Genomic DNA, 23,611 nt, shown 5'->3' on the forward strand with positions numbered 1-23,611 from the left:
CAAGGTACGTTTTTACATTGTTTGACATTTGTTAATTGTAGTATTTTCAGATTGGCTATGTAACTATGTTCACTGTTATTGATATGGTTGAACATTTCTGCTACTGTTACATTGCTCTTTAACAATGATAGAGTGATAGAGCTATGTTATATACAATATATATATATATACACAAATATGAATTGTGTATGTTATACTTACACTCTGCTGTTTTTTTCTTTTTCAGAACACACAACAAATCCTCAATTTGGACAACTGTTTGTGTAGGTATCACTTACACTATTTTTGTAAAACATGTTTTCATCTTTTGAAATAATTAAAAACAAAATGTAGGAGACAAAAAATAAAGGGGTATTTACTCGCGACCCTTGAAAATTGGTCCGCAACCCACATATGGGTCCCGACTCCCGACCCAGGGGCCTCATACTGGGGTTTGCCTCGGGCCTCCTGATCCCTAAGCACGGCCCTGGGTATCACTTACACTATCACCTTTTCTTTTTAATAGCTGCTTGGTGATGAAACGACACCACGACAGCGGCGCTAAAAAACGGAAGAGGAAGGATGAAAATACATTGTATTTTTTGTCATTGCTTCCATTATTGACCTGTATCATTTTTCCTATTCTGTGAGATCCTATCATATTCCAAACTTTTAGCTTGATCGGATATTTTCGCTACTTTTCTTTTATAATAACATTATTTTGAAAAACGATTGAATTTCATGACTTTTTTTTCTTCATTTTTTTTATTTTTGTAAAACATTTTTTCATCTTTTGAAATAATTAAAAACAAAATGTACGAGACAAAAAATAAAGGGGTATTTTCTCGCGACCCTTGAAAATTGGTCCGCAACCCACATATGGGTCCCGACCCAGGGGCCTCATACTGGGGTTTGCCTAGGGCCTCCTGATCCCTAAGCATGGCCCTGATCCTCAGAATCTGTACTCAAGTACAGTACTCAAGTACATTTACTCCGTTACTGTCCACCACTGTCACCTTCTCTCACCAGTGCATAGCTAATTTCACTGTTAACTTTTAGTCCCTTACTTGAGTAAAAGTACCAAAGTTTTGGCATCGAAATATACTTAAAGTACTAAAAGTAAAAGTACAAATATAGCCTAGGCCTACGTATAAAATAGGGCTAAAGTGGTTAATGTATGTTTTATGATATAGCCTAATAATTTATATCTGCAAAGTAACTAGTAACTAAAGTTTTGAAATAATTGTAGTGGAGTAAATAGTACAATGTTTGCTTCTGAGATGGAGTGGAGTACAATTAGTCTACAAGTAAGCTATTGAAAATTGGAAATACTCAAGTAAAGTAAAAAATACCTAATAATTGTACTTAAGTACAGTAGGCTACTTGAGTACATTTACTTTCACCACTGGCCTTGAGATGTGCATGACGTGAGGTGATATTTGAAACCATTCGCCACTTTGCCTCTTTCTCTGCCTCTCCTTTTCTGTCTGGGGACTTGGTAGGAGCTGCATCTTCAAAGATATAATCGACCAATCAATGCTATATTCCTCCATTAGACAGACTGAACACTCCCCCTCTGTCCAGCCAACGCTGAGGCAGCAAAGCCCTGAAAGCACTTCCACATCTGCCGTCTATCTTCCACCTCAGATCTGCTCTTCAGTCTCCACCACTCTGCAAAGCATCTTCTAAACCTGTGAGTTACGTCTGTTTATTCAACGCATTTTTTTGGGGACTTTTCAGTTTTAGTATACTTTATCTCGAAAAATTAGCTTGCATCAATGTCTTAAATACATCTTCACCAAATACGCAACCTCTTTGTTTTAATAAACGTTGGAAAAGATATCTGATAGTCCTATGTTTTGTGCACATAGACGATTCTGGGTAAAAGTTGAAGAAATGTCAAATGTTTTCATTTCCAGCTGTGCCAGCCTTGCATTCATTACGCTGATTCATGCAGCTCTCTCGCATAGAGGAGCGGAAACAGGGCAAAGAAACGTTATCTTTATAATACTTTAAAATGTTTTACAATACGCTGTGGAGGAAAATACAGATTTGTTTATGTCTACATAGTAACTGCTGACATGAGAATAATTGCGACAACACTAGTTTGGATTTATTACGTAACAGCCATGGGAGGGAGAAAATAAGAGCGAACGAGTTCAAAGTATAGACTTGTAGAGCAGAGCACTTGCACGTATATTCTATTCTATTCCATTCTCTGTTCTATTTTCCGCAGATTTCAGTTTCGATAGTAGATGTGTTGCAACTTGTAAGGACGGCCACAACGCTGAAAGACAAATTTAGAGCAGAACAAATTGCTTCTTCAATCATGCGGCTACAAAAACCACAGCTGAGGCAAATTTAATTAATTTTAGCTTTATGGGTTGGCCCTGCCCAGAACCTAGGCTGCATTTGCCAAATTACAATTTCAAGAGTAGGCCTAAACGTGTGAACCACACTCATTTAACATTAAAAATACAATGCAGGGTTATAGGCCTACTTGTGCTGCCACATATTCAGGCGTCACCTCTTTCAAATAGTGATATGAAGCAGTGTCAATGTTTTGGTGGCCCTCACATAGAGTTTGCTTGTCGCACTGCTGATCCGACCAATATGCCGATATATGGAGATTTCTGTATCTATTTGTCAGTCCTTGTCCCTTTTATGCCCATATATGGAGATCGCTGATGTCATCAGTTTAAATTTAAATTAAAAAAAAATCTCAAACTCAAATGCTTTTTAATTCTATAGCCTACATAGCATTTCCAGTAGGGAGAACAAAATATAATTTCAATAACATTATGATAGAGGTGACAGAAATTATAAGCAATTTTCAGAATTCTATAGGGAACGGGCGTAGGGAGGAGTCGAGGAGGAGTCTAGCTACCAGTGACGTAGTTCCGGTGGCCATCTTAGTTAGGGTCGTATCAACAACAACATTGACAGTTACTCACAACGTGTCCTGAACGCACAGTCTGTGTAAAGTCTATAACACATTTATTGGTAAAGGACAGAAGATGGACCGGGCAATGCGTGACAGAGACATACCATACAGAGAGAAGCTGAACGCGGACGCAAAGGCACGCTACCTGGAAAAAATGGACAGATGGAAAAAATTACATCTGTGCCCCAGATCATGTAATGACAGTGCCCAGTCAGAGTCACAATCATTCATTTCATAGACTGGTTCACCTGAACCGAAAATAAAATATAGTCATCTTGAGTACTGATTATTTACATATTATTATATACTGATTATTTTGGAACATCGAAACACTCTTACCGGATTCTCATAGGAATTTCATAATCCTATAGAAATTCTATTGGAACATTTGAAAATCCTATAGGATTCTTATAGGAATGTCATAGTCCTATAGGATTCTATTGGACATTTGCAAAATCCTACAGGACCTTTTGACTAGGGCCCCATTTTGTGCCCATATATGGAGCTGACTGATTTGTTTGTGCCTGATGATGACAGGTTAGACAGCACACTCCATATTTGGTGTACTTGCATTGGGAACTCCTTATATGGTTATGGCTGAGTCATACAGTGACATGAGCGTGATGAGATTGACAACCTGTCCACCCCCTTAAGCAATTTTAATATAAGATTGGCCTGCTCACCGAATGAACATGGTGGCAATAATCCTGCTCTTGAATCACTTTAGGTCAAAATTGTTCTAAACCTTTTCTGGATCAGGGCCCACTTGAAAATCCGATAAGCATTCGCAGCCGAGCGGTCTGACCACTTAACACAGCAGGCTGTCGTATTAAGTGGTCAGATGGGTGGGCCGCGTGCATTTTCAGAGCATTTTTAGTTTGAATTATTCAGCCATGTGCAAGTTGCAAATATCGACTGTGCCAAGTGACTATGTAAGCATGTGGTGATTATGTAGGGAATAGGGATTTAAGGTAGATTATAGAATGTGGTATCAGTGTTCAACTGTGTAATCTGCAGTACCTCACCTACAATTATCAACAACGAACAGTTATTGGTTTGCTTGACACGACAGCCATACAAATGATGTAGATTCATATTAAATGCTGCTGATATTTTCATTTTCTTTTTTGCATTAGCTCATATCCACATATTCTTGATGCCATTCAATTGTTATTAATATTGAAGACACTGACATACCAACTTACATTTATTGTTTCAAGAAGGAAGGAAGCCGCCCACGTAAACCATAAACTACCATATCAGTATCGATTTAAAAAGACTTTGAGAGACCTTGAGTACCTAGAAAAGCGCATGCGTATGTATTATTATTACTATTGTTATTATTATTATTAATAGGACATAACTGGACCCCCTCAAAAAGGAGATACTATATCTCAAGTGTTTATTCCTAATAAAGAATTTCAATAATGCCATATTTATTTAATAAAGTCTATGTAGCGATACACTAATAGAAATAAGAAAACATATTAAAGGCCTATTATTGGACTATTACAATTTCAAACCTCCAAGTAATGTGTGATAAAGCCATACATTTATTGAATATCCAGTTGTGAGTGCATGCCTGACAAAAAGGGATTTGAAATCTGCCCACGAAAGCTTTATTCAATAGCAAATTATGGAAAGTCCAGTCCTGTTTAAATGAATGTCGAGTATTTAGAGATGCACAGCTTCAATTTAACATCACCCTAACTAATCTGAGTAAGTAATTAATCTGATTATGTGGGTAAAACAAGACAGTTATAATGTTTAGACTTAGATCATAAAAACTGTGACAGCAACAGTATGTGACAAATAATGAATGGATTAACCAGCCTGTGTAGTTGTGACAATCATTACTTACACACTCATTACCTTCTATGGTAGGATTCCCCATGTCAAGATAACACATGTATTTATACCCCCTATCTGTAACTACAACCACATCAACAAAAGCCCTGTCCAGAAAACTTTACGACTCTTATCGCTGTTAACTTCCTTACAGCTAGGGGTGTTAATATGTCTTTTTGCATTCTATCTAAAATCCTCTAATTTGTTCACTCTCTCTTTACTCTTTGTCTTATTACAGCATTACAATTGCAGCACAGATTTGTCTATGGGGTGGGAAATCCATTAGAATATCCCACTCTGTTCCTCTTGTAGTAGTATCGACTTCCTCCCTCTCTCTCTCCCTGTCTCCCTCTGTTCGCTCACCATCTTTCTACATCTCGGTTTTTCCCCTCCATATTTAATTTACGATCATGACATTTTAATGAATGATTAATTGTCGTTAATTGTGATTAATGATTTAATTGTGTGATTGACATGATTACATTAATGTTTGCCTTTTAGGATTTGTAAACAAAAATTGCACAGGGTAGATATGACAACATACTTGAATAGTGTATACACCACCTAAATTATCTCCCTCCCTCGCTCTCTCCTCCGTGCCTCTCAGAGCCACCATGGTGTCCCATAAGGAGTTTGCGGGCGCTGGGAAGGAGCCAGGTCTGCAGGTGTGGCGTATTGAGAACATGGACCTGAAACCGGTTCCTAAGGCTCTGTATGGCAACTTCTACACTGGAGATGCATACGTACTTCTCTACACCACCCCAGCACCTTCCCACTACATCCACATGTGGATGGGTAAGACATTTGACATGTACACATTCACAGCACAGATGCAAGTACACCAACGGATTTCGGTGTGTTGAATAGATATATGTTTTTTTTGTCAACACATATATTATGGAATTTGGTTATGTGTTAACACATTGACTGCCATGGACGTAATATTACGTCATCCCAAATCCAACGCTTCACTGCCAATGACGTAACATTACATCATCTGGTGTTTTTTAGTGTCTATAGTATACAATGTATACTCATACAATGTATACAATGTATATTCATACAATGTATACTCAGAGTCTATGTGAATCATAAGTCTTTTTCTGTAATACCGATAGGGTCTATCGGTATTACAGAAAAGGCTTATGATTCACATAGACTCTGAGGTATCCCATAAAACGGTATACCATTACAGTTGGCTGTTGGCCTGATAGACTGCCACCTCTTGTTCAGAAGTCAGCATCTCACCTGGGGTGAGAGGAGCTAACTTCTGCTTCATCGTTTTATCTTTGCCGTATTTGCTCATACTGCAAGCGATGCGGATAGACCAAGAGAAGTGGAAGTTGACTTCCTTGCCACATATGCCCATTTCAGATTAGGAAGTGGCTAGCAGTTTGCATCACATTTCAATTCTGTCTTAACTAAGGTTGCTGTAACTTTCCGCTAGACAGGTCACAACAGTGTGTTAAATTCTTCTGTGTATCAGCATATCTTCAAAGACAAAAGGAATGCTCACACACCAACTTAACTAAAAACTTATGTCCACAGGGGTTTTGCGGATGCAAAAAATATTGTTCTTTAATGATGATCCATAGTGACAAAAATAAAAAGTGTTACTACAAAGGTTGTAAAGTTGGGAACAGTTAAATGTTTATGTTAAAAAAAACATCCTCAGTCTGCCACGAAGAAACACCATATCCTCTCCTGTGATCTGTACTTTTCTGTTCACTCACTTCAGATCTGTAGAGAATGCAATGAAAAGCTTATCCTGCAGACAGATTCATACTTTTTGACCAGGTAGCTAATTGCTTTCACCTGGCATCCCATGCCCACGTCTAAATGGGTCCCTGATTAGATGTCTGGAATAAAAACTAGCAGTATTCTGGGTCTCGAGTGTCACGAGTTGGGAACCACTGATCTCAAGCCTTACTAAATCAATCAGCCAAATTATTTTCCCAGGCCAGGCAAACCATTTTTCCATGCCACCTTGTCCTCATTTGCCCTGGGCCTCTCTCACCATACTGCCATTCCAATTTAATTCACTCTCTGTAGCTTTGATCCTCTTAAAGCCCCTCTCCTTCCACTTCCACTGAAACCTCATTTAAAAGTTACATAAGTATGGCAGTACACGCTTTCACACATCTGGAATCCTGCTGAAGGCATTGTTAAGCCACAAGAAAAAGGCATCAGTTCCTACATGTTTATATTGTTCCCGTCTACAGTACTACCAAGCGAACAGGCCCCTGTTCTCTGCTGCACTGTGTCTGTCAAATGTTGTTGCTGTGGAAACGGCGCAGACATAATTAATCCCTCTGTCGGGGGCAGATGTTAGTCACTGAACATTCTGGAACAATTTAGTCCACATTCTGTTGCATCTCAGTAGGGTTGATGGATCTAACGTGTCTCCAACCTACTGTAGCTGCTGTTGACTTTTGTTCAAGGTCTCTGTGTCAACGTGCATGAAGGGTGACTCATGGGCTTTTATTGCAGAGAAACTTTGGGACCGGTCATTGAGACCAGTGCAGCTACAATTTACTGTTTAATGACCCAACTGGTTCCAAGGGTGAAGATAAAGTCATCCAATGGGTATATTTTGGACCAATGCTCTCTACAGTTTTTTTTTTTTTGTTCAATGTTTTTTTATTTTATATTTTTACATACAGGTCAGTAATAAAAGGCATACAAAAACAGTGAATGTATGTTACCCCTCCCACCCCCCCAAAGTTCACGCTCCGAAAGAGCCACAACCCTGGTATCTTATTGTACCATTAACAAAGGACAATATAAACAAGTCAAAAAATAAATACAAAAAATACAAAAAAAATAAAGTATACACAGTAGGATATATATATATGATTAAAGAAGGATTTAAATTGAATTAAAAAGTAATAATAATCAATGCTCTCTACAGTTTGAAAGCAACTTACATTATTTTTTATGTACAACACATGTGCAGTGCTGAGTAGAGTCATTTTTTAATACATTCTCACAGGAAGACTCAGCTCTGTTCTCTGTCGTGTTCTCCAGGGGATGAGTGTTCTCAGGATGAGAGTGGGGCAGCTGCCATATTTGCCATGCAGCTGGATGATTTTCTTGGCGGTGGGCCAGTGCAGTTCAGGGAGGTCCAGAACAATGAATCCATTACCTTCGTGGGGCACTTCAAATCAGGCATCAAGTACCAGGTGAGCTTCATTGTGCAATCCTGGGGTGGATGGGGTTGCATAAACAATGTGCATGGAACAGATACATATATAGATTTTAACTACATAAACCCTGGCGTCCCTATTTTGGGGACACAATCATAGGAAAACATTTAAAAAAATAGCAAATCTACAAGCTCACAAGTATCGCGATACTTTGTGAGCTTGTAGATTGGCTATTTTCTCAATTTGTCCTAAGTTTTTATTATTTATACAATTCAGAGATCGGTGAGATAGACTTACTGAAACAAATGTTCCAATGGGTGTGGACTGTGGAGGCTGTAATCTATCTCAGAAGCCCACTTAAGGCCCACTAAAAATTAACATATACGTAGGGTTTAATGATTAACAGCATGTGCTGAACTTTGTCAAGTAATGAAGCTTAGTAGTCTGAAGTTCACGCAGGTCCAAGCCAAAACACTTCCTTTTCAATGTCTTCATTTTACTGACTGACTGACTGAAACACTGTTACCACGCTAGCCAGCTACTTCAACGGTACAGCCATTTTGCAACAAACGCAACAAGTTTTGTAACATTCTAGTTAGGTAACATTCACCATCTGCTTCACATTTTCCATAAAGACCTCCAGACCTCCTTGGTTTGGGCTGTAATTATGCCTGTTTACTGCTCTGCAATGATGCTTTGTGGAAACTCTGTTTTCTGTTCTGTTTGTGCACAGACACAGGCACATGTGTGCACATGCATGCACATACGCACATGCACAAACACACAACCTCTTTTTCTCTATTTTTGTCTTCTTCTGTCTTTCTATCCTGTCATTCTCTCTCTTCCTTTCGACCTCTGATTCTCTCCCTCTCCAGTGTTCTTTACACAGAGAGGGAGCCATAATCTGACCTCATGGTCTGGAGGCATTCTTTCCATTCAAATAAACACTCGCTGCCATGGAAAAGTTTAACTGTCTTTCTCTGGAGAAAGGCACTGAGACAGCATGAGATGTGGTTTCCATTTTGAGCACTGTATGGCCACTCCTCCACATACAAACAAGATTCTTTATCCTTGTGGGTAAATAACAAGCCCTGCATTGGAAGAGGAAGAAATGACAAGTTATACATTCAAATATATACACAAAGTTGATTCAGTGTTAGTGTTTAGTCCTCCAATTCATAATTTAGGAATTTATCACACACTCTTACCAGAGTGACTTACAAGTGCAAGATCAGAGTAAATGGAATTAACCCCAGTAAACAAACAACAGGTTAATGGTCATCCAAGTAGAGTGCAAAAAAAACAAAACAATTAAGTGCTGAATATAAACTAGAATACTAGGTAAACATCAAACCTGTCATCTGTCTAAACAACATGCCATCTACAGTAAATACATTTGTGGTAACATACAGTATGTGAAATGTAACCAACATACATCTGCATATAGTATAACTAGCATCCATAAAAAAAATAGGCTCCGAGAAGGGATACAAGGAATCGAGTGCTATGGGGTGAGCTATTATAGAGTCTGAAGAGGATCGTTTTCAGACTTTGGAGGAAAATGGAAAGTGAGTCTGCTGTAGGAGGTAGAAGAGTCTAGGAGCACTTGGAGCGTTGGTCAGGGTGTAGGAAGGGATGTCCAATACATCCTGTGTTATCTGATATACAGTAAGTGTGGGAAGGGGTGTAGGGGAGCATCATGTCCTGAAGATAAGTGGGTGCCATACCCTTGATTGCAGGTCATCACCAGTGTTTTGGATAGGACAACAACTGAAAGCCAGTGAAGTGAGCACTAAAAGAGGGAGAGAGAGAGACATTACATTTTGAGAGGGTGAAGGGCCAGGCGTGCTGCGGCATTCTGGATCATTTGGAGGGGCTTGAGTAAGGATGCAGGCAGACCAGCAAGGTGGGAGGTGGTAGACTCCTTGGAGACAAAGTGCCTCTTGGTGTTGAAAAGTGTGAAACTACAGGAGTGCGTGATGCTTTGAAGTGTGCCTTGAAGGACAGATGTCCAGTACCACTCCCTCCCAGGTTCTTGGCAGTTGGAATAGGAGCCACCAGGTTGTTGTCGATGAAAATGGAAAGATCCTGCAGGGGCAGGACTTTCTAGGGAACACTGCCAGTATGTTTCCTCCATTTGTTTGCCAAATTGAATTTGTATGCATTGTAAATACTTATGTCCAATGGCCTCACCAAGGATGGCAGAACAGACATGATTCCCTCTGTTAAAATCATGTTAGCACTCTGATAAATCGAGTCCTTCATGGTATGGCACTGATAAAAGAAATGTAGAGTCAAGAAGTCCTTCTCTGTGTCAGTTTATTTTCACGGACCGGTCCGGGGAGTTCTCCAACAAACATAGAGCATACAGGGATTTATATTTATATACACCTCACTCACACAAAATGAGTTAACTCAGCCTGTTACACAACACAAGAAGCTTTGTATTCATCTGGGGTCCTAAACATGTGGTATTGATTACAAACAAACTATCGTAGAGACCTTTGACATGTCTCCTGACCATCACAGACAATTAACTGGGCAGACCTTTTCCAGCCCTACAGTAGGTCACATCAACATTCCATGCTGCTGTGTATCATGAAATGGACATTGGTCCCATCAACATGTGCTTTTTATTACCTTAGTGCATATAGAGATAGATCCTAACAAATATATACATAGAGTTTACATACTAAAACTGTCTTTACTCCATTTCATTCTAAAATGTAGTGGTGCTATAATTTCTGATTTATAAAATATTAATGAGTGCTATTAGCTAGTAGTGTGATACCGGCAGAGTAAAAGCCATTGCTATTGTTATTGTTATTTTGTTGTGGCACAGTATTTGTGCAGACCTCACATACTTGCATTTTGCTGCTTGTACCCGTATGAGTGATGATTCCTAATTTAATTTAATTTTAGGAGCATAAAAACCTTTACACTCCCAGAGTTAAATTAAGACTGAGGATTTTACTGTTTATATGGCCCTGTGTTCGTTGTGGTTGTACAGCGTGGGACAGCTGGTGTGCAACACTTTTCATCTCATTTGTGTCATGAACTTTTTCAACCCCTGGCATCATAACTTGCTGAGACATCCCCTCTCAAACCAATCCCTGGTGTGTTAAGTGTTTACATTACCATGCATGGCTCCTATTATAACAGCACTTGTGCCCTGTGTATAGGCTTATAGTTAATGTAGAATGATTAAAATGGTAGAAATGTGAATTAATTTCTACACAGGGACATATTCACATGGAGATCTTATGTCGTATGGCAGCCTTAAATCCTTAAAGCCTTAAATCCCCCCCAGGGGTGTGAATATAGTTAGTCCTCATAGACTTCCCTTCTTGTCCCATCAGAAATGAAAAAGACAATTATCTTTTCTTGAACCATCCTTGTTTCATAGAAAGGAGGAGTGGCATCTGGTTTCCAGCATGTGGTGACCAATGACATGAGTACGAAGAGGCTCCTGCACATCAAGGGACGGAGGGCCATCAGGGCCACGGAGGTGGACCTGTCCTGGGGCAGCTTCAACCAGGGAGACTGCTTCATAGTTGACCTGGGAAAGGTACACTTTCTATGCTGTGTGTGTGTGTGTGTGTGTGTGTGTGTGTGTGTGTGTGTGTGTGTGTGTGTGTGTGTGTGTGTGTGTGTGTGTGTGTGTGTGTGTGTGTGTGTGTGTGTGTGTGTGTGTGTGTGTGTGTGTGCGTGTGAGAGAGAGAATGGGAGAATGAGACAGAGAGAGAGAGAGAGAGAGGGGAGAGAGAGAGAGTGAGAGTGAGAGAGGTAGAGGGAGAGAGACAGAAAGAATGAGACAGAGAGAGAGAGAAAGAGAGATTTATGTGGGGTTACAAGGGATTATGCAATGATCCTCACAAGGGTAAAACATGAATAAAATCCTGTCCAGTGACTACATTTTGGTTGAAATATGGATTTCGATTACATTTGAGTCACAACTTAATATCCTCAGTGTCTTTCCGCTATTCTCTCTGCTCATACATCTTTTTGTTTACTCGTCTCTCCTGCAGGACATCTACCAGTGGTGTGGCAATGAGTGTAACCGTTTCGAGAGGCTCAAGGCCTCCCAGGTGGCCATTGACATCAGAGACAATGAGAGGAATGGAAGAGCCAAACTGCACATGGTCGACGATGGAGCAGAGCCACAGGCGATCATAGAGGTGATGATGTACATGCTCGAGCACGCGCGCGCACACGCACACACACACACACACACACACACACACACACACACACACACACACACACACACACACACACACCACTCATTTGCTCTTGCTCTTTCTGCTTTTGTCTTAGCCTTTCTACTGCACGTTAGAGCATTTACACCAGAAGTGATTATTTGTGAGCCAGAGCCGTATACATTGTTGATGCATTTCCGGGCCATTCAAGTACTAGTAATGTGGGAATGTGTGGACACAATGGTGTCCTTTATGGTGTGCCAGTCAGTGTGCCAACTCTCTGCCATAGTGGCATTGTAAACACTGGCACCAAATGAGAGAGAAACAAGCCCCATGAGAAATAATGAGAGAGAGAGGGGGAGATGTGTGTGTGTGTGTGTGTAATATGTATACATATTTATCGCAGATCATGCGCGTACACACACACACACACACACACACACACACACACACACAAGTATGCACCATTGAGTTTGTGCATAAACAGAGGACACAAATGAGAAAACAATAGCAGGAGCGAGGATGACTGCTAATCATTTATGTTGTCCCTTTAGGCTCTGGGACCCAAACCCACCCTTGCCCCCGGTACCCCAGACGACGAGAAGGTGGACACCTCCAACAGGAAGAAGGGGGCTCTCTACATGGTGAGTGACACTAGGGCAGGGGGTGTGCCAGTAACTGACCGGATAGTATGTTTATCATATCACTGCAGAATCCTGTGGTAACCTGGTTGTGTTGCATGCCCTTCCCCCTCTCCGCACTTACGTTTCCTGTCTCTGAGCTATCTACAGTATTTGCATAAAGCAAAAACTGCAGAAGAATAGCCATACTCTCTATGGCCTAATGAATGAAGGTATAAGGTACATTTTCATGCAATTAATGATACAATTCATAATTGATTTAATGGATAAGTTCAAATAGAGTGATCTGCGGATGGAACATTACATAGCCCATCATAAATAAAAATTATTGGCCTCTCTTACAGCAGCAGCAGTAAAAGTTTCCTTTGACAAAGGAAACAAAAGCCTAGAAATGTTTTTTTTCCAGAGTGATGAAATATCCCCAGTCCAATAAACCACAATATAAACAAAGCTGGTGATGGAACAAGGTTATGTCAACAGAGTGAATTTGACCACAAACATCCCGGGCGTCTCTGACTAGAGAGCTGTGTCCCCAATGTCCCCTAGCTTGTTTTATTTTTAAAACGTACTCTATGCGGCCTAATGAATGAAGATATGAGGTTAATTTTCACACAATCAATAATAATCCATAATTCAATTTAACTTTGTATAGATCAAAATATAGGCCTGTCAGTTATTAACCCCAACAGTAAAGCTAGTCTTTGCACCAAAAGCCCAGAAAAAATATTTCAGAGTGAAAGAATATCCCAACTCTAATAAATCAATGTGATGGGGTAAGGTTATGTCAACAGAGGGTGCTATACTGCAGTTACAGACTGGAGCTGAAACATTTTTCACCAAGAACTCGGTTATGAATTTAAATAATAATAATGTTTTTTATTCATGATGTAACAAATTAATTACATGAATTAAAACTGTGCCCTTGTGTTTACACGTAAACTAAAGCCCAAGACAAGTTCGTACATGAATCTGCTTCTGATATTCTTCTGTTGTGTAGATCTCCGATGCTTCTGGTTCTATGAAGACCTCAGTAGTGGCCCAGTCCAGTCCATTCAAACAGGCCATGCTCGCTCCTGAAGAGTGCTACATCCTGGACAACGGCGTGGACAAGAATGTGTTTGTTTGGAAAGGTGCGGCTTCACAAATACAGATAAAACAGTTGAACATAAATGGCTGTCTATATACGTAGTTATGGGTTTAACTTTTTCTTTGCCCCCCCCCACAATCCTCCCTCACTGTATCATCCCCTGTCTGTGCTACTGCCCTTTTTTTTCTTCTTTTTTTTAACTGAACAAAATGGAAACATACATCTGGAAAATACATGCTTTCATAGGCTTAATTGCATACTCAAGGGCAAGTGCAATTATACAAGTCAAGGCATGTTAAACTAAACTTGTCCAGATACACTTCTCAGAACGCCTCACTTCATTCTACTTGAGTATTATGTAAGAGCAAAATGGCTGCTGCGTGAATATGGCCATTTGCATATAATACGAAAGCAATACACCCCAAGAGGTCATGGTTTACACTGATTTTAGAACAGTTAAGGCACAATATGGAATGGACTGCCTAAAACCACCTTTGCATGGCTTCATATGGCCAAGCAATGGAATTCTTCACCAACATTAACTTTGGCAAGCAACACACATACGCAGTGGATAGCATGTTAAGGTTTGGGTGATTATCTGGATATCTGTGATTGTTTAAAATCAATAGCTCCTAGAATTTTCTCGGCACACCAGGTCTGAAAACAGTGAACAGACCACATATTCTATTTTAACGGTCCTGGCTTTATTACTTGAGTTTATTGTTTTTTTTATTTTTTTTTATTTTTAAGTGAAGATAGACAGGAAAGAGGGGGAGAGAGATAGGGAGAGACACGCAGCAAAGGCCGTCGGGAACGGGACTCTAATCCGCATTAGAGCCTAAGTGCAGTGAGAAAGTTATCATTCTCAGTATACAAAAATATAAATATTTGTATATTCCGGGCCGGGCCTTCTCTCTCATTAAGTCAGCGTGTCTCCTTTCTTTTTTCCAATCTTCCTATTCTATTCTGTCAATCTCTTTTCTCATCCACACTAAGTCCAACAAAATCTGAAAAATTGGGCACAGTAATATTGATTTAATGTGATCACAGGTGTGTGTTTATAGTATTTTTGAGTATTTTACAAAGGCTTTGAGCACGGCTCAGCCAATCCTAACCAAGGCCCGGAAACTATATGTTTTCTGATAACATATTTCCATATTATACATTTATATTTTTGTGTACTGAGAATGATGACTTGCTCACTGCATCATCTTCATCTGACTGCTCACAGGTCCTAAAGCCAACACATCAGAACGCAAAGCTGCCATGTCAGCAGCCCAGCAGTTCATCAAGGAGAAGGGATATTCTCATAAGACCCAGGTACAGTGACTGATACAGGTGCTGCTAATCTCAGGATACTACACGCATAGCATAAGCAATCTGGAACTTATTAGTTGAGCAGCACCCAGCATGAGTGCAAAACTATTGTGACGAGGCAGTCTGTTTCTTTTGCCCATGTATGTATGTATGACACTTTGTACATTTGTCCACCAGAGGGTGCTGAAAGTCCAAAACAAACTTTGGCTGAAACACAGCCATATGGCTCAACTACGAAAATCGTTAATATTGCTGTGTTGGTCACTCTTACTTTTCTACAGTTGCACTGATTGATCAGAGAAGATAAATTCTTGTTACATGAATTGCAACAAGGAATTGTTGCAATGAATGTTGCATGAATTGCAACAATTAGATCTGTTCTCCAAAATGGCATTGAAAACTTAAATTAGTAGTAAATAAACATTTACTACACATTTCATTCCCCATAAGGAGCTACAAGGTGCTCACTGCTCACTAAATAATAACCTGTAAAATCAAAGAAACATTTGCTATTAGAAAGTACTGTATGTGAATGATAATGCAGCAGTAAAGCTAAACTCCAGATGACTAATCTACTTGGTACAAATATTCTTTTTTTAATTTCCCTCCTGCAGATCCAAGTGCTGCCTGCAGGGGCTGAGACCACACTGTTCAAGCAGTTCTTTGGCGACTGGAAGGACAAGGACGAGACCACGGGCCCCACGAAGGCCTACACCATCGGCCGCATAGCGAAGGTGGAGCAGGTGCCCTTCGATGCCTCCACCCTACACTCTAACAAAGCCATGGCTGCACAGCACGGCATGGTGGACGATGGGAAGGGCAAGGTTCAGGTATGTGTGTGTGTCTGTGTGTGTTACTGTAAAATGTGCAAACATGAATAGACAAAATGTATCAAATATTGGATCACCTGAGAGAATGTAATTTAGTTTTTGTTTTGTTCATTTGTTGTTAGATCTGGCGTGTGGAAGGTGATAAGGTGCCTGTGGAGGCCTCCTCTTATGGACACTTCTATGGTGGAGACTGTTATCTTATCCTCTATAGCTACAGGCTGGGAGGGCGTGAGCAGCACATCATATACACCTGGTATGATTTGTGTGTGCGTGTGTGTGTGTGTGTGTGTGTGTGTGTGTGTGCGTGCGCGTGCGCGTGCGCGTGCGTGTGCGTGTGCGTGTGCGTGTGCGTGTGTGTGTGTGTGTCTTAAGTACATGCATGTACCTAAGACAGCACTTTGAGATTTGGTTCAAATATAAAGTGCGTTACAAATAAAATGTATTATTGTATGTGAGTTTCTACTACAGCCCCCTAAGATGTCGTATATGTGTCCAGATAGCATAGAATTAAAAAACTCACTCACAGTTCGCTTCCCAACATTGGGGGTATTCATAGATCTGGGAAGAAAAGGCTTTTATGTGCGTATACTATACTGTATATTTTACTGTGAATTTGGAAAACCAGGGAGTTAGCAAATTCCCTGGGGAATTTTCCAAATTCACTGTGACATATAGTGCACACCCATGTCATTCAGACCATGAGTGTGTGTGTGTGTGTGTGTGTGTGTGTGTGTGTGTGTGTGTGTGTGTGTGTGTGTGTGTGTGTGTATGCGTGCGTGTTTGTGTGTGTCTTGATGCATTTTCCAGGCAGGGAATTAAATGCACCCAGGATGAGTTGGCTGCCTCAGCCTTCATGACAGTGAAGCTGGATGACTCAATGGGAGGATCCCCAGTTCAGGTTGGTGCTTGGTTTTGCCCTTAGACCTTATTACGAGGCTACTCATCTGTCTGTCATACTTCATAAATCAACACGGCGAGAAGTGCAAGTGGATGAACAAGTTAGTGTGTGTACCATGGAGTCACAGAATGGAGACATCATGACATGGACTCTAATCTGCCTCATGATCTCAAGTTATTTTAATTGTCACAACATGCAAACAATACAGCCAGCAGAAACCCTGCAGATCTGTGTCACATTACATCCCCTCATTCTGCTCTCATACATCTGTGCAATTCAATAAGAAATATAGAAATACCCTAGAAGTGATCTTTAAAACAAAAAAACAATAAACCAACAAGGTGAAGCTGCCCCAGAGTGCTGACTTCAGCGTCTTCACCCTTTTCTTCTAAACTCAACCATTAGTGAGCTATTTGTAAAACTGCTCCCAGAACTGCAGGTAGATATTGGAGAGAAAAAGATGAGATTCCTCAGATGACCACCAGAGAGCAGTGTTACTATGTTATTCATTCTATGGTTATATACCCCCCCTCCCACAGTGGCACAGCAGTGACCGCACAATCTAGTGAAATGTGATACTTTCGGTCTGTCAATACACAATCACTATCCATGAGGTTGATGTTGTTCACACCCAACGTAAAAAAAAAGGGAAAAGAATCATGTCACAGAACAGTAGTGATAGTAGTGTGGGAACCACTGTTAAAACTCTAAGATCTAGCTTCTTGTCTCTTGTGTCCAGGTGAGAGTGACCCAGGGCCAGGAGCCCCCCCATCTGATGAGTCTGTTCCAGGGCAAACCCATGATCATCCACAGTGGTGGGACGTCACGCAAGGGTGGCCAGACCAAGGCGGGCAGCACACGCCTCTTCCACATCCGCCAGAGCTCCTCTAACGCCACACGGGCTGTGGAGGTCAGCTGTCAGCCATTTTGTCTGCTCTGTGTGTGTGTGTGTGTGTGTGTGTGTGTGTGTGTGGGACTGTGTGTTTGTGTGGGTCTGCAAGGGCTAGTGGTTATCCTTGAACACTTGACAGCACCATGTATGACAGTACCTTGTTTGTATTTTTGCGTCCTCGCAGCCACTTCTTCAGTGGTCGAAAAAGTACTCAAATGTTTTACTTAAGTAAAAGTATCAATACTGCATTATAGAAATACTTTGTTACAAGTAAAAGTCCAGAATTCAAAATTTAGTTGAGTAAAAGTACAAAAGTATTGCCATCAAAATGTACTTAAAGTACCAAGTACTAAAATATTTGAAAATAGCAGATCTACAAGCTCACAACGCGTCGCGATGCGACGCGTTGTGAGCTTGTAGATCGGCTATTTTCAAATAGCCTAGGTATAAAATAGGGCTAAAGTGATTAAAGTATGTTTCATAATATAATAATTTATATATGAAAAGTAACTAGTAACTAAAGTTCTCAAATAATTGGAGTGGAGTAAAAGTACAATATTTGTCTCTGAGATGTAGTGGAGTAGAAGTAAAAGTATTGGAAATTGGAAATACTCAAGTAAAGTACAAATACCTCAAAATGTTACTTAAGTACAGTACTTAAGTAAATGTACTTAGTTACTTTCCACCACTGCACTTCTTACAGCTCTTCCTCCTGTTCCCTCAGGTGGAGCCCTGTGCTTCCAGTCTCAACACCAACGACGTGTTTGTGCTCAAAACCCCCGATGCCATGTTTGTGTGGCGCGGTGCAGGAGCCAGCGACGAGGAGATGGACGCTGCCAAGCATGTGGTGGGCTTCCTGGGGGGCAGCGGTAGCGACGTGTCAGAGGGCAAGGAGCCAGGTGGGTGTTCTCAGAGCTCCCACAAGGGAAAACAGCCGCGATAGGAAGGTGCTAAGCATAATCTATACTTCATAGTACAATGCTGATAATAACTCTTCAACACCATCGTAAGTGAAAGCGACTCCTACACAATGAAATTGTCAGTGTTAATTTAACACTGAGAGTGTAAAAAATGGTCCATTTGGTTCCACTTTTACCCTTTGAGTTAAATCGTGTACGGTTGTTTCCCACAGGTTAATTCCAGTCAGGATACGGATAAGATAAGATGCAAAGGGTGGGGTTGTGATACCGACCTTTGTAGGGTGGGTTTAGGAAAATACATTAGATAATGAGTAGGAGCAGCTGCTTCAAAGCTCTGTAGCATCTCACAGCCATAGGAAACCTAATAACCTGTGACTAATCCATGTCCTTTCTTTGTTCTAGATGGTTTTTGGTCTGCCCTGGGTGGTAAGAAGGACTACCAAACTTCCAAGAGTCTGCGTAACATGGTTAAACCTCCACGTCTGTTTGGCTGCTCCAACAAAACCGGACGACTCACGGTAAGCCAATGGAAGGAATGGGAAGGATTTTTTTTCTTATTAAAGCTAACAATTTGCTAAGAATAGGCTATAACTGTGGATTATATGATGACCTTGTTTGGTTTGGAGAGTGGTTTACTTTACGTCTATGTAAAAAAGCAATTAAAGCACTTCATTGAAATTCAATCACGCACACGCCAGAGATGCCCACGAGTCTCTGAGCTCGAGTCCGAAGCGAGTCTCGAGTCTTTGGCCTCGAGTCCGAGTCAAGTCTCGAGTCTTTGAGGGTCGAGTCCAAGTCGAGTCTCGAGTCTTTAGCCACGAGTCCGCGTCGAGTCGGGAGTCTCTTTTTAGGGTTCTTTTCTTAATTAATTAATTATTATTATTTATTTATACAATGTAGCCTTAGGCTCAAATACAGTTATGATGGTCCACAAACCCAACCCAACCCGAAATGAGAAATGCACAGAATTAATGTTTATCAAAATAGTAGGATACATTCATTTAGGCTCCTTTGCATCTTATAGCGCAGCTCAACTGCGGAAGGCACAGGCTCACACACAGCCTGACCAAGGCTACTGCTGCTAGTTAGTCTACATATGTTTTATTAAGGAAGATTGACATGTCAACATGTTTGGGTATAGCCTACAAATAAGTGCGCACTGCTGTGCTGTCTCTTGAGCGTAACGAGAACGCTCCTACAGCCATGGACATCCCCCGACCGACCCCCGGCCAGGCAGTGCACAGTCACATACAGTAGATATGGCTATAAGTTGGCCAGTTTCAGGAAAGATATGTGCTCACGTTGGCTGTTATCGTTTATGTTCCATTTCCACCATTCTAATGGATTCCAGGGGTGTGTAAACATCTCTGAAGTAGCTCCATTTAGTTTCCTCTGAGGTGACGCACTTATGTCCAAGCTATCGACGCACTGCGTCATGGCGTGTCGACAGCTTACTGATCTGATCTTTTGGGCAGCATAACCAATGAGGCGCGACAGAATATACAACACTAAGCATTTTGGAAACCAAATAAGCCTATAAGGTCTGTAACATTACATTACGTGTCAACAACATAGATATGTAACTTGCTTGTAGGCAGGGGTTCTCAACCTGTGGGTCGGACCACAACGGAGCTCACAACGCCTCGCGAGCTTGTAGATCTGCTATTTTCACAATATTTATCTGTGGAACCGAGTCAAACAAATATGATTATTTTGGGGGGTCACGGCCTGAAAAGTTTGAGAACCGCAGCTTTAATGCAGTGAACATGAGCGTAGCCTTTACCGTGGTGTGGATATTGAGTGTTGGATATTCACCCAGCTGGGTTTAAGAGACAGCAGCGCAAAATTAAAATCAGAAGTTTCAAAAATGTACGTTAATGAGCAGCACGAAGCAGCTTGACTGAAGCCGGTTGGAAGCCAGCTCCGCGCAGCGCACACCGGAGGTTCCTTTGCGGGAGGGGAAAGGGAGGGGACAGGGGAGTGGAAGTTTTTTGGTCATTTCTTTGAGCTCGAGTCCGAGTCAAATCTCAAGTCTTTGAGGGGCGAGTCCGAGTCGAGTCTAGAGTCTCATTTGTGGCGACTCGAGTACGAGTCTCTGACTCGAGTCCCCATCTCTGGCACATGCACACACATGCACTCATGTACGCACGCACACGCGCACACACACACACACGTGCGCGCGCACACACACACACACACACACACACACACACACACACACACACACTCACACTCACACACACACACACACACACACAAACACACACACACACACACACACACACACACACACACACACACACACACACACACACACACACACACACACACACACACACACATAACCAGTGTCCCTTGGAATTATCTCTCAGGTGGAGGAGGTACCAGGGGACTTCACTCAGTCAGACCTGGCTACTGATGATGTCATGCTCCTGGATACCTGGGACCAGGTAAGATGAAGTCACATCGTCTTCATGATCACTATTATCAGCATCACTTGTGTGTTCTCAGCAATACAACTTTGAATGAATAAATCATTGAGTTATTTCTGTAATCAAGAGGTCCAAAGACATTTTAAGATGGGTTGTAGCCTTATGTTGACAGGTTGCATATGATATGCTACATGCTTGTATCTTCCTCATAGATCTTCCTTTGGGTTGGCAAAGAAGCTAATACAGAGGAAAAGACTGGAGCTCCCAAAATCGGTTTGTAACAATGAATTCCTCCCTTAATCCAGGGTAATATTTCACTGAAGGAGAAGGGTATTCGGTAGTTAGATCAGATGTAACAGTCCACTTAGACTGTTTGAAGGAAAGAGGAGTTTAGTATCATTAGCTAATGATAGCTATTATCAGTGTACTCCAAATATTCAATAAGATGTGTAACAACAGCATTGACTGTCACCAAATTGGGTTTTCTTTTTATAAGGAAAAGCAGCCTCACAGTTTTTTGTAAGTAGTCCTGCATGGGTTGGACCCTTGTCCCTTTAGTGATCCATTTTAGTGCTGAATATTTACTCCACAGGAGACTACTCTGGTTGATTTTATTCTAAGTTTATACGTCTGCACACAAGTGCTACTGACAAGTCCTGCCCTACCTTAAAAAAAAGCCACAGCATCAACTGGGTGATTGCGTGATCCGGCCAACCATGCCCCTCTGAGAGAACAAGGTGCCATCCCAGACTGGTCCAGCTACAGTCTGAGCACACCAGGACACACTGAGACACCCCACTATGGGAGGCACAAAGCAGCCGTTTATGAAGGGGCTCTACATGGATGCGATAGTAGAGGGTTGAGGACTGATAATCTTTTAAAAAATATTACTGAAAGGTTCACATTAACAGGACCATACAAAGCATCAAATTTGAAAACAGCACAAAGTTAATTTAAGTAAGGAACAATTGTGTACTTGAATCTTGGACAAAAAGCTTTGTATTACATCATTTAGAATTTCTATTAAAACCAGGTGATGATGTAAGCAACTAATGTTTACATGTACTTGCTTCTCTTATTGTCTTCATTCTTCTCTGTCTTTCAGCAAAAGAATATGTGGACTCAGACCCCTCTGGTCGTAGAGGGCTGCCCATCTCCACCATTAAACAGGGGGACGAACCCCCAACATTCACTGGCTGGTTCCAGGCGTGGGATCCCAAGATGTGGGAGACAGACCCACTGGACAGAATCCGTGCACGTTTCCAATGAAAACCAAACCTCCAGGCTCTTACAACCACCCCAACTCCCCATGTACCCTCTGGCTAGCATCTCAGGCAATAGTATTTCCTTTCCCCAAAGATCCATAAGTGCCAATATCACTTTTAGCACTATTATCTTCTCGGAAGCCTGCCTTTTTCCTTTGTCACAGTGCAGCGCGCTGAATTTAAGATAGGGGTTCCATCACATCAGTAGTGTTTTGGGTTCCTCTACTGTGTTTTGTTTACAGCACATACAGTACACGTTATTGGCTGTGAAAAGCATCAGTGTCTATATTCACAGCACTCCTAATGAGTGAGATGTGTACAGCAGGGGGAAATAGGATAAGAAGCCAATATCAGATATCACCTGTTTCCCTCTCCTCTCTTCCACTATGCTGTGCTTGTGTTCAGATGATATCAACTTGTGCACCTTTCTGTATTGTTTTTTTATGGTAGTATAGACCAGAAGCAGCTAGTGTTTTGTTCAGCCACAATTGAGTACTGCAATTTGTCAAACTGTGTACTGCCGTATTGATGGTAATGCCATGCACTTCATTTGAAGGGTTTAATTTCAAAGTGTGCTCCCACTTCAATTAAAAAGAATACTTGAAATGTGTTCCTCCAAGTGATTTATTCTTTACAATGCTTGTGTCAAGAATTAATTCCTTCATGCAATATATTCATGTCACCAATAATTTTGTGATATGCTTTTATAGGGGCTGTCTTATTTTGACAGATTTTGCTACTAGCTGCATGTATTTTATTTGTATGTTTATAAATCATATTCTGTGGCTGTGCAGGTTATATGGCATCTACATTGCGTTTACCTTAGGACTCTGATGCTGGAAGAGTGGATGGCTTTCAAATAAAAAATCTCCAGTATTTTGAAGCAGTGTGTTGTTTTTATAAAACATTTTTCAGATTGAAGTTGAAAAGTTGTACATTCTACATTCTGCACTGCTCCTACAGTATGCAGTCTGAACCACACTCCTCACTGTCAGGAGATGATATCATGGATGAATGTCTGTTTCTCTTGGGGAGTGAGAATGGGATCTAGTTGCTGTTAGCAGCATCTGTCTCGGCAAGAAGAAAACATGAAAGCTGCAGTTCACAGCTGTGCAGTTGTTCAGGATATGCACACAGGTTTAACAGAAGGAAAAGGTAAACTGAAGCCAACAATGTCTGACTAGTTCTGTGAAGTTTGTAAATCTGGTTACAA

At 41.1% G+C, this 23,611-nt stretch overlaps 1 protein-coding gene across 1 annotated transcript; it reads left to right on the forward strand.

Annotated features, from left to right (window-relative positions):
* Positions 1-1,517: 1,517 nt before the first annotated feature.
* On the forward strand, positions 1,518-23,281 carry scinlb (scinderin like b). The gene is made up of 17 exons (XM_084058577.1): positions 1,518-1,672; positions 5,379-5,566; positions 7,799-7,953; positions 11,324-11,485; positions 11,946-12,095; positions 12,671-12,760; positions 13,755-13,887; positions 15,076-15,164; positions 15,776-15,991; positions 16,114-16,244; positions 16,799-16,889; positions 17,629-17,799; positions 18,506-18,680; positions 19,104-19,219; positions 21,074-21,151; positions 21,346-21,406; positions 22,239-23,281. Exons 2-17 carry the CDS (start codon positions 5,386-5,388, stop codon positions 22,400-22,402), a joined length of 2,163 nt encoding a protein of 720 aa, XP_083914703.1. The 5' UTR covers positions 1,518-1,672; positions 5,379-5,385; the 3' UTR covers positions 22,403-23,281.
* Positions 23,282-23,611: the final 330 nt, after the last annotated feature.

This window comes from Gymnoscopelus microlampas (genome assembly GCF_963454915.1).
Source record: "Gymnoscopelus microlampas genome assembly, chromosome: 5".
NCBI classification, from domain to species: Eukaryota; Metazoa; Chordata; class Actinopteri; order Myctophiformes; family Myctophidae; genus Gymnoscopelus; species Gymnoscopelus microlampas.